Source organism: Aquarana catesbeiana, linkage group LG04, assembly GCF_042186555.1.
Source record: "Aquarana catesbeiana isolate 2022-GZ linkage group LG04, ASM4218655v1, whole genome shotgun sequence".
In the NCBI taxonomy this organism is placed as follows: domain Eukaryota; kingdom Metazoa; phylum Chordata; class Amphibia; order Anura; family Ranidae; genus Aquarana; species Aquarana catesbeiana.
Genome location: NC_133327.1, coordinates 221408202 through 221421721, shown reverse-complemented (window position 1 = coordinate 221421721; position 13520 = coordinate 221408202). Strand labels below are relative to the sequence as shown.

The following is a 13520-nucleotide window of genomic DNA, read 5'->3' as shown; positions in this document are numbered from 1 at the left end:
TGCAGAAAAAGCTACTGGCGCAAACAATGGAAGCTTAAAAAATTTACAGGAAGGGCTGAATAAGTCCACAAAAGAAAGCTAGGCCTTATTGAAAAATGTTTTGATTAACAAGTTGAAGTTGTCTACATGTACTGTAGACGTATAAAAAAAAAAAAAAAAAAAGCAGCGCAGCACTAAATTCATGCATAAATTTAAATCAAGAAAACTACAGAAGTTCATAAGTGAAACAGTTCATATGTGAAATCCCATGTGGGTATCCAGAAGCAATTATTGCATATAAATGAACACTCAGTAGGAGAAAGAAATCCCTTCAGCCGTGGGAGTGATGAAAGTAGGAGTAGGTGTCGCCCAACAAAGTAAATGCAGCTGCGCTTACCAGAGGATGTTTGACCCCGTAATCAGAGCGGTCCATTGCGCTTAATTAAAGTAAAGCACTGCGTAAACTGTTGGCGCTATATAAATCCTGTATGATAATAAAAATTACAGTATCCAAGCCAAAGGATCAGGATCTTCCATACATCCTCACCCGTCATCAGATATGCGCCATACACAGAAGCAAGTCAAACCAGGAAGAAAACTCGCCGAGCAATAACTCGCCTTCCGGGGTGGTCACGGATCACAAACCATGTAATGAAGGGATAATCCACATAGCATGATATTATTAAAAAACGGGCCACTATGACTCTCAGTCCTTGAATCAACTTCATAGTCATTGTAGGTACGACTGATATCTGGATCCCCCGGAAACGTACTGTAGACGGATTTGCGGCTCATGTATTGATTTTATTTTTTTATTTATTTCAGTTACTTATATAGCATTGTCAATTTACGCAGCACTTTACATATACATTGTACATTTACATCAGTCCCTACCCTCAAGGAGCTTACAATCTAAGGTCCCTAACTCACATATATATCATATTAATATGGTTTTCTTCCTTCTGGAATAACTGCAGCTTTCAGGCCAGACTTTGCTGTAAAGCTTGATGAGTGTTGCCGTCCTACACAGCTGTCCCATTTCAAGCCTCAGTTCATACTGCTGAGAATAAAGAAATAAAAAAATAAAAAAACTTAGACGGGATCACCAGCCGAGACAGCCAGCGACACACAATTCATCTTGTTCGTTGTCGTTGTTCATTAGGAGTGAAAACCACAGCCCTTCACTATTGGAAAAGCATTTCCCATCAATTTGGAAGGACATTGTCCTTACTTGTTTATTATTTTTCATTCCAAATAACACTTCCATCCAGAAAACAGAAAATTGATGACAGTCTGTCTTATATGCGAGTGTGAATCATTCATAGTTTGCTTTTTTTTTCTGTGTTGCTATTATGTTATCTAATATTTTCCTGTTTGTCTATATTTTTCAGAGTGATTTGTGGTCCTTAGGAATTACAGCAATAGAGATGGCAGAGGGAGCTCCTCGTAAGTTAAACATAACTGATGTTTCATGAACCAGCTGTTAAACTAAACTAAACAAAAGCAATTAGAACAGTCAGTAAATTCCCTAAATTGAGTAGCAATCAGTGATTACACAACACCCTTCTACAATATCAAAACATAAATTAGTGCATACAAACAACAGACTTGGGGGGCACACCCTAAAAATGCATTTACATTCAAGAGTGTGCTGCTTTAAGACAGACAAACAGAACAAAACAGATTATAGTGCACAGATACAAAAATTACATTGAATCCTACAAGGTTATTTAAAACACCTGAACATATTAAAAAATATGGGGATTTGTTCACACCATATGGCCATATAGTGCTAAGCCCACTACTGCGTCAAAGTACCACATTATCGGTGGGTCCTACGCTATCCATTGAATGAAAGACCCTGCATCTCTACCATGGTAGACAAAGTCCTCTTTATGGGAGAACTATAAGGATAAAATAATGCAGCTCTACCTGAGATATATTATATACGTGAATTTCCATCCAATGTGACACTGAATATTCACATGTAATAAAATAAAACATGCCTAAAAATGTATAAATCAGTATAGACCCACACAAATTTTAGGGGAAACGCTTAAGTGCCCTCACACACCATGCAATAACCAAAGGTTAATGATATATAAGTCCAAAATGAAAATCCTTCTGTAGTGAAATGTGTTAGAATCTTCTGTAATATAGGTGATGACCCTGCTCTATAAATAATAACATACACTTCACCCAGTGTTGTGGGTCCGCTCACTTCTGTATTGGACCTCAAAGCTTCCTAAGAGATCAAAACCGTTTAATCCATATATCTGCATGCAATTTAGATTTATCTTCAGTAATTAGTCCTCCAGCAGACATCTTCCACAACAATAACTCACAATAATAGGAATGACATAAAATAGAAAGGAAGACTAATAACGCTTTCCGTTATTACAATAAAAAGGGATAAAAACACACTCACAAAAAAGATATAAAAAAATTGCATACAACTGAAAGATACTCCAAATTATTGCCAGTTCCCAAATTTAAATGAGATGGCAGCATCGGCACGTTCCACTGCTGTACGCATTACGTCCCCAACAGGGCTTCTTTAGTAGGTGACCTATATTATCACAGAAGATTCTGTTGCACATTGCAACTACAGAGGATTTTTTGTTTTGGACTTATTTATTATTCACTTTTCGTTCTCGCATGGTGTGTGAGGACACTTAAAGGGGTTGTAAAGGCAGAGTTTTTTTTTTATCTTAATGCAGTCTATGCATTAAGATAAAAAGAACTCTGTGTGTAGCAGCCCCACTCAGCCCCCCTAATACTTACCTGAGGTCCCTCTCTGTCCAGTGATGTCCACGAGTGTCTCAGCCGTCCAAGATTCTCCTTCCTGATTGGCACCGCATTGGCTTTCACTGCTGTCAATCAAAATCACCAACCATTCAGGATAGAGAGGGGGCCGGGTCAGGGTCACAGAAGAGGGACCCGAGAAGGAGGATCCAGACTGCTCTGTGCAAATCCACTGCAACAGAGCAGGTAAGTATGACATGTTTGTTATTTTTATAGGAAAAAAAAGAGACTTTACAATCACTTTAAAGTGGTTCTAAAGCCTAAACATTTTTTTTACCTTTCTTTCTTTGCATTAAGGTATAAAATGTTTAGGTAGCAGTATCTTCCCCTCACCCCGTCTATAGTGGCTCTCCCCACTATCGTAGGCTTTGCTGAGGGAGCAGAAGTCAATGGCTGTCAGTCAAATCCTGTGAATAGGGAGCAGGGGGCAGGGCTGAGCCACGCTATCTGCGTACATGGTCGCAGGAAGTGCGGCTCAGGAGCAAGCCCCCCAGGTGTGCCACAAAAGGAAGCAGCATCCTATGATGGCATACTGAGAAGAGGAGGAGACGGGAGTGCCACTGGGGGACCCAAGAAGAGGAGGTTCAGGGCCGCTCTGTGGAATTCCTGTGCAAGCTGCTTGTTGTGCGGCCACTGAACAGGAGGAAGGGACCAGGATCACAGAAGAGGGACCTGAGAAGAGGAGGATCCACTGCAACAGAGCAGGTTAAGTATAACATGTTTGTTATTTTTATAGGAAAAAAAACAAGACTTTACAATCACTTTAAGTGTTTCCCTTATAATTTGTGGGGGTCCATACTGATTAATGCACTTTTTTACGCATGTTTTAGTATATTACATGTGAATATTCCATGTCACATTGGATGTAAATTCATGTATATGATATATCTCAGATGGAGCTGCACTATTTTATGTTTTACAGCTGTTGAAATAATTTCCTGAGAACTTTGATGTTGTGTAGTTGTATTTAATCATATAGTTATTTGCTCTTAAAGCTAAACTGTTAGCCTTAAGCATGGCTGCCCAACTGTAACCCCCCACCATTCCAATCAGAATGTCAGTGGTCAATAACACCATTCCTATTGGGTTAGGTGCAAGTAGGGGATACCCTGGAGGTTAGTAATGGTATGTTTCCAGTAACAAAGTGAAATAAATTCATGCAGTTAAGGTTCCTTAAACACTTGTGCGACCTGAAAGAAAATCGCGTGATTTTGCCACAATTTTTACTGTGATTTTTGCAGCGATTTTGATGCAATTTTGACAGGACTCTATGGACCTCAAGTCGCTTCAAAGTTGGGCCAAAGTACTGCAGGAACTACTTTGAAATCGTTGCGACCTAAAGTCGCACAGATATGAATGGTACTCATTGGAAATCATGGGGTACGACTTGTCATGCGACTTTGCAGTCCCAAGTCGCAGGTCAAGTCGCACACGTGTGAAAGGGGCCTTAATGTTCCTTTGATTCTCATAAATATGTGCACCTAAAGGAAACACTTGAATTTAATTGTATCTCTGACAGTTCTAGCGAATTCACAGTATGGCTTAATACTTGTGGTACTTATCTTTATCTTTAGTTTGAATTATTTCATAGTTACATAGTTAGGTTGAAAAAAAAGACACAAGTCCATTTAGAAACCAATAAAAAAAAAAAAATCTTCCGATATACACAATCCTATACCCAAAGTTGATCCAGAGGATGGCGAAAAACCCCAGCAAAGCATGATCCGATTTGCTACAGTAGGAGAAAAAAAATCCTTCCCGATCCCCTGATAGGCAATCAGATTTTCCCTGAATCAACTTTACCTATAAATGTTAGTACCCAGTTTTTTTACGTGCATTTAGAAAATAATCCAGGCCTTTTTTTTAAAGGAATCTACTGAGCTGGCCAGAACCACCTCTGGAAGGAGTCCATTCCACATTTTCACAGCTCTTACTGTGAAGAAACCTTTCCATATTTGGAGTTGAAATCTCTTTTCCTCTAGTTGTAAAGAGTGCCCCCTTGTACTCTGTGATGACCTTAACCACTTAAGGACTAGCCTCGTTTTGGATTTTAGGTGTTTACATGTTTAAAACAGTTTTTTTTTGCTAGAAAATTACTTAGAACCCCCAAACATTATATATGTTTTTTCTTCTAACACCCTAGAGAATAAAATGGCAGTTGTTGCAATACTTTTTTTTTTTTGGAAAAAATTCACTTTTTTGAATAAAAAAATAAGACAACAGTAAAGTTAGCCCAATTTTTTTTATATTGTGAAATATAATGTTACGCCAAGTAAATTGATACCCAACATGTCACGCTTGAAAATTGCGCCCGCTCGTGGAATGGCGTCAAACTTTTACCCTCAAAAATCTCCATAGGCGACTTTTAAAAAATTCTACAGGTTGCATAATTTGCGGTACAGAGGAGGTCTAGGGCTAGAATTATTGCTCTCGCTCTACCGGTCGCTGCGATACCTCACATGTGTGGTTTGACCACCGTTTTCATATGCGGGCGCTACTCGCGTATGCGTTCGCTTCTGCACGCGAGCTCGTCGGGACGGGGGGGGTTTAAAAATATTTTTTTATTATTTATTTTACAATATTTTATTTATTTTTACACTGTTTAAAAAAAAAAATGGTGTCACTTTTATTCCTATTACAAGGAATGTAAACATCCCTTGTAATAGAAAAAAGCATGGCAGGACCTCTTAAATATGAGATCTGGGGTCAAAAAGACCTCAGATCTCATATTTACACTAAAATGCAATAAAAAAAATAAAAAATGAAAAGTCATTTAAAAAAATGACATTTGAAAAAATGTGCCTTTAAGAGGCGTGGACGGAAGTGGCGTTTTGACGTCGCTTCCTCCCAGCAGTGTCATGGAGACGAGTGGGCGCCATCTTAGCCTCACTCGTCTCCAGACACAGGACGGAGACGGATGCGATCGCCTCTGCCGCTATCGACGGCTCCGGTAAGTGGGGGAGGGCACCGGATCGTGGCGGGAGGGGGGGGCCCTCTCCCCCCACCGATAAAAGTGATCTCGCGGCGAATCCGCCACAGGGACCACTTTTATCTGAAAGTCGGCCATCGCACGAAAACGTGGATACCGGGGTTATGGCAGCTAGCTGCTGCCATAACAACAATATCCGCCGGCAAAGTTTGGACGTACATCGTCGTGCGGCGGTCGGTAAGTGGTTAAAGTGAATAACTCAATATCAAGTTCACCATATGGACCCCTTATGTATTTGTACATGTTGATCATATCCCCCCTTAATCTCCTCTTCTCAAGAGAGAATAAATGTAGTTCCTCTAATCTTTCCTCATAGCTGAGCTCCTCCATGCCTCTTATCAGTTTGGTTGCCCTTCTCTGCACTTTCTCCAGTTCCCTGATATCCTTTTTGAGAACGGGTGCCCAAAACTGAACTGCATATTCCAGATGAGGTCTTACAAAAATGATATCTCTCTCTGGAGTCCATACCTCTCTTAATACAAGAAAGGACTTTGCTCGCTTTGGAAACCACAGGTTGGCATTGCATGCATCTTTCCTGATACATTGTCCACATTCCCATTGATGTTACAGATCCTGTTCAATATTTTGCACATGTTCTTGTAAATTTTACATACAGTATAAATGTGGACCTACCTTTAGATCCCTTTAGGTCTAAGAATGAGCATTAAATGTTTGGCCTACACAAGCCCCTTAACACTCATGTATTTAAACTAATACAATAGCATTTTACTAAGTGGGCTGAATGAACATTAGCTCTTTATTAGGTGTAGTGACTAAAGCAAGGTATTTTTTGTTGCTAAATTGTTAAAATCTATACCATAAATCAAACTTCTGGAACTATTATCCCAGGTAGAGATATGTCATCTTTAGGAACAGGTTTCTGTATAATAGGAGCAGACAAGTCTCTGCTTCAGTAGATTAGTGTAAAGGCTTCCTAAGCCCTATAGTGTTAATAACAGATACATTATTTTTTGTCACTATAAGCCAATGGCCTTAATTCCTCACACATTTATAAAGCTGAAAATATTTTATGTTGCTTGCAGTTTCTGACTTCTTTTTTTTTTTTTTTTTTAACCTTTAGCACTGTGTGATATGCATCCCATGAGAGCCTTATTCCTAATCCCTCGGAATCCAGCTCCTAGATTGAAATCGAAGAAATGGTGAGTCATTGCTAAGGCTGATTTCCCCATGTATTTGTGAGATGAAAGCTCTGTATTGGCACTGGCCTGCATTTAGGAAGATATATGTGATCCGTAGCGTGAGAAGGCTTGATAAACCCTAAACACCCTTATAAAATCAATTTGATCCTGTTTTACTCTTCCACTCGCAGTGCATACTTGGTCCAGACCTGTTGAAACTTGACTTGGCAACCCTTCTGCATGTAGCATAACGTAATTTTTCACTGGAAACAACTTGTGACTCTAGAAAGGCATCGTTTATCTTGAAGGATTAGGAATGCACCAACTTGAATAGCATTCAGGCTGGGGCTTGGCTTCTAGTACTGCTTAAGCAAATTCTTTCGAAAACCAAGGCAATATGAATCCGATTGTACACCATGCAGTTGTTACTTTTTTTTTCTAGCTGGTATGCAGTATTTAAAGGTAAATGCAAATCTGTGGTGTCGAAAAAACCACACATACCTGAAATAGTTTCATTGCAGACAGACAAAATCTTACAGTTTGAATTGCTGGTGACTTTAAAAGTCAATATTCGCTCATTCTTCTTTCAATATCTGTGGTCTATGCATACTATTTTAATGATTCTTCAATGTGAATTGTTATCCTTTAAGAAGTCCAAATTGGCTTTAACTGGCCATTTATGAAAAGATCTGATTGTTCCCAATCAGACTCTCAGTTCTCTACTTATCATATTCATCTGCTGCTCTTTGCATGGCAGGTGATCTTGCAATAACAGTCTGTGTGCTAGCAATGAGGAGCTCTTTATTTGTGGGGAGCACCTTATCTGTGATCAGCACTGCTTGACAGCAGTTTATTTACTAGCTGTCAAGTTTGTCAAACTGCTGGAGCTCTTGTAAGGGCAACACTGATATCCCAGGGTTTTACGGATAGTCATTTTCACTCCATGTACAAGAAGATTATTGCACAGCTGTACTGAAAACATCCTTTTCTGCAGCAATCTTGTTTGGCCTCCTCAAAGTGTATCTCCGCTTTTGCAGCCAAATGGAGTTAACACCTACTTTATATTTGTTACTTGTTCCCACTCACATAGCATACCCTCAAAATATTTAAAATTTGCAACTTACCTTTTTTAGGGCCCATTCACATCAGATGCAGTGGGTTGCATTTTTGACTGCGCTACAGCTGCAAAAGACAGTCCAAAATCCATGTTATCCCATTAGCATAATTCACACTATTGTAGTGCAGCGCAGTGAAAAAGTACAGCAAGCTGCATTGCGCTGCGATTGCGTGCGCAAATGCATGTAAATGCATGAAAACATACCACAACGTGGTGCAGGGCACATAAAAGCCCAAAGAAAACTGAATTGCAAGCTTAGGAAAAATGCATTGCAAATGCATGTAAAAACACAGCTCACATTCACGTCACTGCGCATGCAAAAATGCACAGTCAGCATGCAGTTTCTTCTGTGAATAGGCCCTTGGATGCTCTACACTGGACTTTTCAGCAAGGTAAAATCCTAGGTAGTTTTCTTTATGAGGAGGCTGGGCAGCTGTTTGTCATAATTAGGCCTGTCTATACTGTGCAAGCAGATGTTCCTAACTAGATTGGAACCCTGTCTGTCCAAACAATTTATTTTCTGCATTAGATATTAGTTTGCCCAACTTGCGGTTGTCCTCCCATATTTATTTTTAGCTGCTTTTCTGCATTGTCATTGTGTCTGTTGTTCCTTAGTCGTTTCACTTTTAGACTGTCATCTGTAGTTCATGTTTTTTGCCCTATCTCATTCTCTGCTTGACTTGAGCGAGCAACTTTATGCTTTTTCATTACGGAGGAAATATGCCAGCTCAGTGATCTGAACAGAAAGATCCCATTTCCGCTGGGAACAGCACCTGGTGCGCATGTGGCTCAGGAGGAGGACTCCAGCAGCACATGGCGTGATGCTGCAGAGATCACCAAATGACACACAGAATAACACAAAAAAAACATGTTGCACAGAGGTTCTTTGTCATTTGTACAGAGACAGTTTGCATCATTTTTATTTCTTTTAGCTTCGAAGAACTGTACATTTCCAAACCATATGTTATTTGCATTTCTGCCTTGCTTTGTAAATTAAAGAGGACCTTCAGTCATTTTTTCAACTTTCCATCTATCAAATCTTCTGCCCTTGTTTTAACTTTGGATAGTAAAACATTTTTTTCTGCCAGTAAATACCTTATACAGCCCACTTCCTGTTTCTTGTCTGGTAAAAAGTCCAAGCTTATGAGATCATGCACAGCTCTCTCTCTCACTCTTGTGAAAGTTTGCCAGGAAGGGAGGGGGATGAGTCATAAGTGGGCCAATGAGAGCTGCAGAGCTGGAGGTGTGCCTCTGTGTAAATCCAGGAAGTAAACAGGCAGCAGCTTCAGCGGCCCACAGTTAAAGTTAATCCAGCCAGACTTAGTGGAGGGAGATTTCTGCAGCATATTCGGTAAGTAAAGAATCGCAGTATATATAAAATAATATGCAAAGTGGTTGGAGGGAAGCTTTAGAATGGCAACGATGTTTTTTTTACAAACTATGTGAGCAGACTGCAGTTCCTCTTTAAAGTGTTTGTCAACCCAAAAAAAAAAAAAAAAAAAAAAAAATATATATATATATATATATATATATATATATATATATATATATATATATATATATATATATATATATAAAAATATATATATATATATATATATATATATATATATATATATATATATATATTTATGAGGAGTGACCACCACCAGGGTCCCTAAAAGATTTGAGGTTTAGTGATTCGACTTTCCAGTTTGTTTCAGAAACTGAGATGTCAGCTTTAGGTGGACTTATTATGTGTGTAATATTGTACCCATGTGCCATTACAAAAAATGCTTCTCTTCTATTTTTGTCCTGGCTATGACAGAGTAAGTACAGAGGCAAAAGTTCTTAAAAACAAACCCAGCTCACACAGCACTTTTTTTAATTGTTGTTTTGTTTTAGAAAAAACAAGTCTTTACTCATATCAAATGCTCCACATAAAAGAGCCACTTGCCATGGTTTTCCCTTTCAGAAAATACAGCTAGGCTCCAGTGACCTCTGGGCATGAAAGGTTTTAACCACTTCAATACTGGACATTTTCACCCCATTCCTGTCCAGGTCAATTTTCAGTTTTCAGCGCTGTTACATTTTGAATGACAATTGCGCGGTCATGCAACACTGCACCGAAATGAAAAACCTCTGTGGTTTTTATTTTTTGCGCTATAAACAAAAGAAAAGTGACAAGTTTGAAAAAAACACAACATTTTTTACTTTTTGCTATAATAAATATCACAGTTTAAAAAAAATAAGTAAAATTTTTTACTTAGTTTAGGCCGATATGTATTCTTCTACATATTTTTGGTAAAAAAAATATCGCAATAAGCGTATATTGATGGTTTGTGCAAAATTTATAGCGTCTACAAAATAGGGGATAGTTTTATGGTATTTTTATTATTTATTTATTTATTTATTTACTAGTAATGGCAGCGATCTGCGATTTTTATCGTGATTGCGGCGGACACATCGGACACTTTTGACACTATTTTGGGACCATTCACATTTATACAGCGATCAGTGCTATAAAAATAAAATGCACTGATTATTGTGTAAATGTCACTGGCAGGGAAGGGGTTAACACTAGGGGGCGAACAAGGGGTTAAATGTGTTACCTAGGGAGTGATTCTAACTGTAGGTGGAGGGGACTCACAAGGAGAGGAGACCGATCAGTGTTCCTCTGTATTGGGAACACACGATTGATCTCCTCTCACCTAACAGGAAGTGGATCTGTGTGTTTACACACACAGATCCACGGTCCTGCTCTGTTATCGGGCAATCGCGGGTGCCCAGCAGACATCGTGGCCGCCGGGCATGCGCACTGGCTCCCGAGCGGCGCGCCCCCTAGAGGACCGGGAAGCCCAGGACGTCATCTGACGCCCACCCAGGATGGGAGATCCCTCCTGCGGATGTCATATTACTATGGGCGGGATGTCAAGTGGTTAATAATTATATTAAAATATGAAATCTAAAAGTGTATGTGTGTGTGTATATAATATAATATATAATATATATATACACTGAATTACAAGTCTTAACTTTTATAATTATGGAGCAAAGATCAGTGCCAAGACAAGGTCTTCTGTCACCTAAAGTGAGGATTTCAACCCCCAATCCCCCATGTTTTTTAAGTTGTGATAGAAAAAAGGAACACAAATTTAGAATATGCAATTTTTGTAAAATTTACACATAGTAGTATGTTATGAATGAAAGATACAATAGTAGCTTTCATTCATAGATGAATGTAGAACAGGACCCCGAACAGATAGCTCAGTTTTTCAGATTACCCATGGAGAACATAGCTCTTCCTACATAATCATCAGAGCCCTGTGACAGCCGGTAGCTGTCCCCTGTGTATTAGTAGCACACAGAACTCTTGATAGGAAGTGGGCGACTGTCACACTGACAGCAGAAAGGAGTACCACTGGTTACACAAAGTTTGACAGCTCCGTTCTGCACAGTGCAATAAATAGCTGGGGGCAGATAATAAGGCTCCTGCTCCAGTTACGCCCTTTATAGCACCACGGCCAGCACCTTTGCTACTGCTTCAGTTTGGCTCTGCCAGGGAATGATCAGGGCTTTGGGTAGCTGGGCGTGCCTGTGACTGCCAAAACCCACCGATCCTCCTCCTCAAAAAAAGGAAACATCACTGATGTGTGTGTTACCCACATTACAAGAGTTTGTGTTCTGTTTCTTTTTTTCTAATAGCTGCTCATTTTTAGGTCATTTTTGGCCATAGAGAAGCAGTTTTGGTTCCCAACTTGCTTGTGATTCTTTAAATCATGTATAAAATAGACAAGTATTGGACCTGCTGTCAGGAATACCCAGTAATCCTACTATACACAAGAGAATAAAATAAAAACATCATTCAGTAAACTTCACTTTCTAGCCCAATTTATAAGCTCTTCTTACATCTGCTAGATTTTTACACCAAACGGTATCCTTGTCTGCGAATGGGGTGGATGCCTGGAGATTTGTCGTGTAAATTACTTATTAAACCTCACACATCCTCCAAACATAAGCAGAGACAAAAGGTCAGCAAGTTATATTAGGCAAATAGAATGAAATCTGGAAAGAGCTGGAAAGAGTGACAGGATGCAAACAACCTGTGATCCCAGGTATTGATACAATTAGCCCTTGGCACTGTGAATCATGATATAACAATGCAGTAAAGAATAAAATCAAGCGCACTGTAATATTAAGTCAGTGTTCTCTTCAGTTCACACCGGTTGAATTCCAAGAAACTGAATGGGCACCCACATAAACTCACTTTTTTTAAATAAATAAATATAAAAATACATTTCTATACACAAAGTTTTGCCTTTCATTTCTATTTTAAACTGAATGGGATGCTTTGCAAGGTAAGGGTTCACATGCTCCAACCGCGCAATGGAGAATCTGAGGGTGCACAGGGAATATGTTTTGTTTTTTTTACTTTTTTGTGGGGAAATGTGACATAATCTCTTTCGGTAATCACATTTAAAGTGGTTGTAAAGTAAAAAGGTATTTTACCTTAATGCATTCTGTGCATTAAGGTAAAAATCTCCCCACTACTTGCTCCCTAAACACTTATCTTCCTCCTCTCTTGATCCAGCACTGTCCAGACTGCAGCACCACTGCTCTCCTCCTGGTCTCACAGAAGACTCTGAGAGCAGTGGCATCCATGGGCTCCTGCTGCTGTCAGTCAAATCCTGGGAGGAGGGAGCGGGGAGCATGGCCGAGCTGTGCTGTATGTGTCTATGGAAGCACAGAGCTTGGCTCAGGAGCTTGCCCGCAGGAAAGGAGAGGTAGACAGCACCATTCAGAGACGAGGTAGTGGACCGCTCTGTGCAGTACAACTGTACAGAGCAGGTAAGTATAACATCTTTTTTATTTTATTAGAAATAAAAAAATGCCTTTACAATCACTTTAAGAGTCTGTGGCTATGCACATCTATCAATCCATCAATCTACATACAGTACATCACATTCAGAACATATTCAATCTTGACCTGTCATGATGTATCATGGTCTGTAATCCATTTTATCTCAGCATCTCCCCTTTCTGACCCATGCTTCTGAAAATGCTAGTTTCCTGGCAGCCATGCTGACATTGGTGCTTCAGTAGTCAGTGACCTGTATGCAGATATGGACCTTTGACCTTACTCCAAGTTTCATGAGCTGCATGCTAGTTCCTGGTGAGTGACTCAGATGGTATTGAAGCAGGATAACAGTAAGTCAGCTAGCATTTTCAGAACAAGTTTGAAAATTGACACTTGCTTATTCAGGAAAAAAATTACTTTAAAGTGTATCTGTGGCCAAGAAATATATACTGTATATATTTTTGTGTCCTTTTGGTTAGACTACACCTCCCTTTCTGTAGACAACAGGTTGTTGGGGGAAATCCCATCTTGGAAAGTTGTCACAGGAACGGGTGTCACCCTTGGAAGATTATCCTTCACCTCCTGCTATGGTGACACCACAAAATGTTGTCATTATTTGCCAACATTTCCCTTTATTTTCTTTTTGGGTGGCAG

The 13520-nt window shown here is 39.5% G+C and overlaps 1 protein-coding gene across 20 annotated transcripts in view; it reads left to right on the top strand.

The window, feature by feature from the left end:
• Positions 1 to 13520, top strand: part of TNIK (TRAF2 and NCK interacting kinase) — a 451082-nt gene that overhangs the window by 214524 nt on the left and 223038 nt on the right. For all 20 annotated transcript variants that reach the window (XM_073626212.1, XM_073626214.1, XM_073626204.1 and 17 more), the window contains exons 8-9: positions 1371 to 1425; positions 6855 to 6933. In XM_073626212.1, coding sequence (XP_073482313.1) covers positions 1371 to 1425; positions 6855 to 6933 — 134 coding nt within the window. The remainder of the gene's footprint in view (positions 1 to 1370; positions 1426 to 6854; positions 6934 to 13520) is intronic.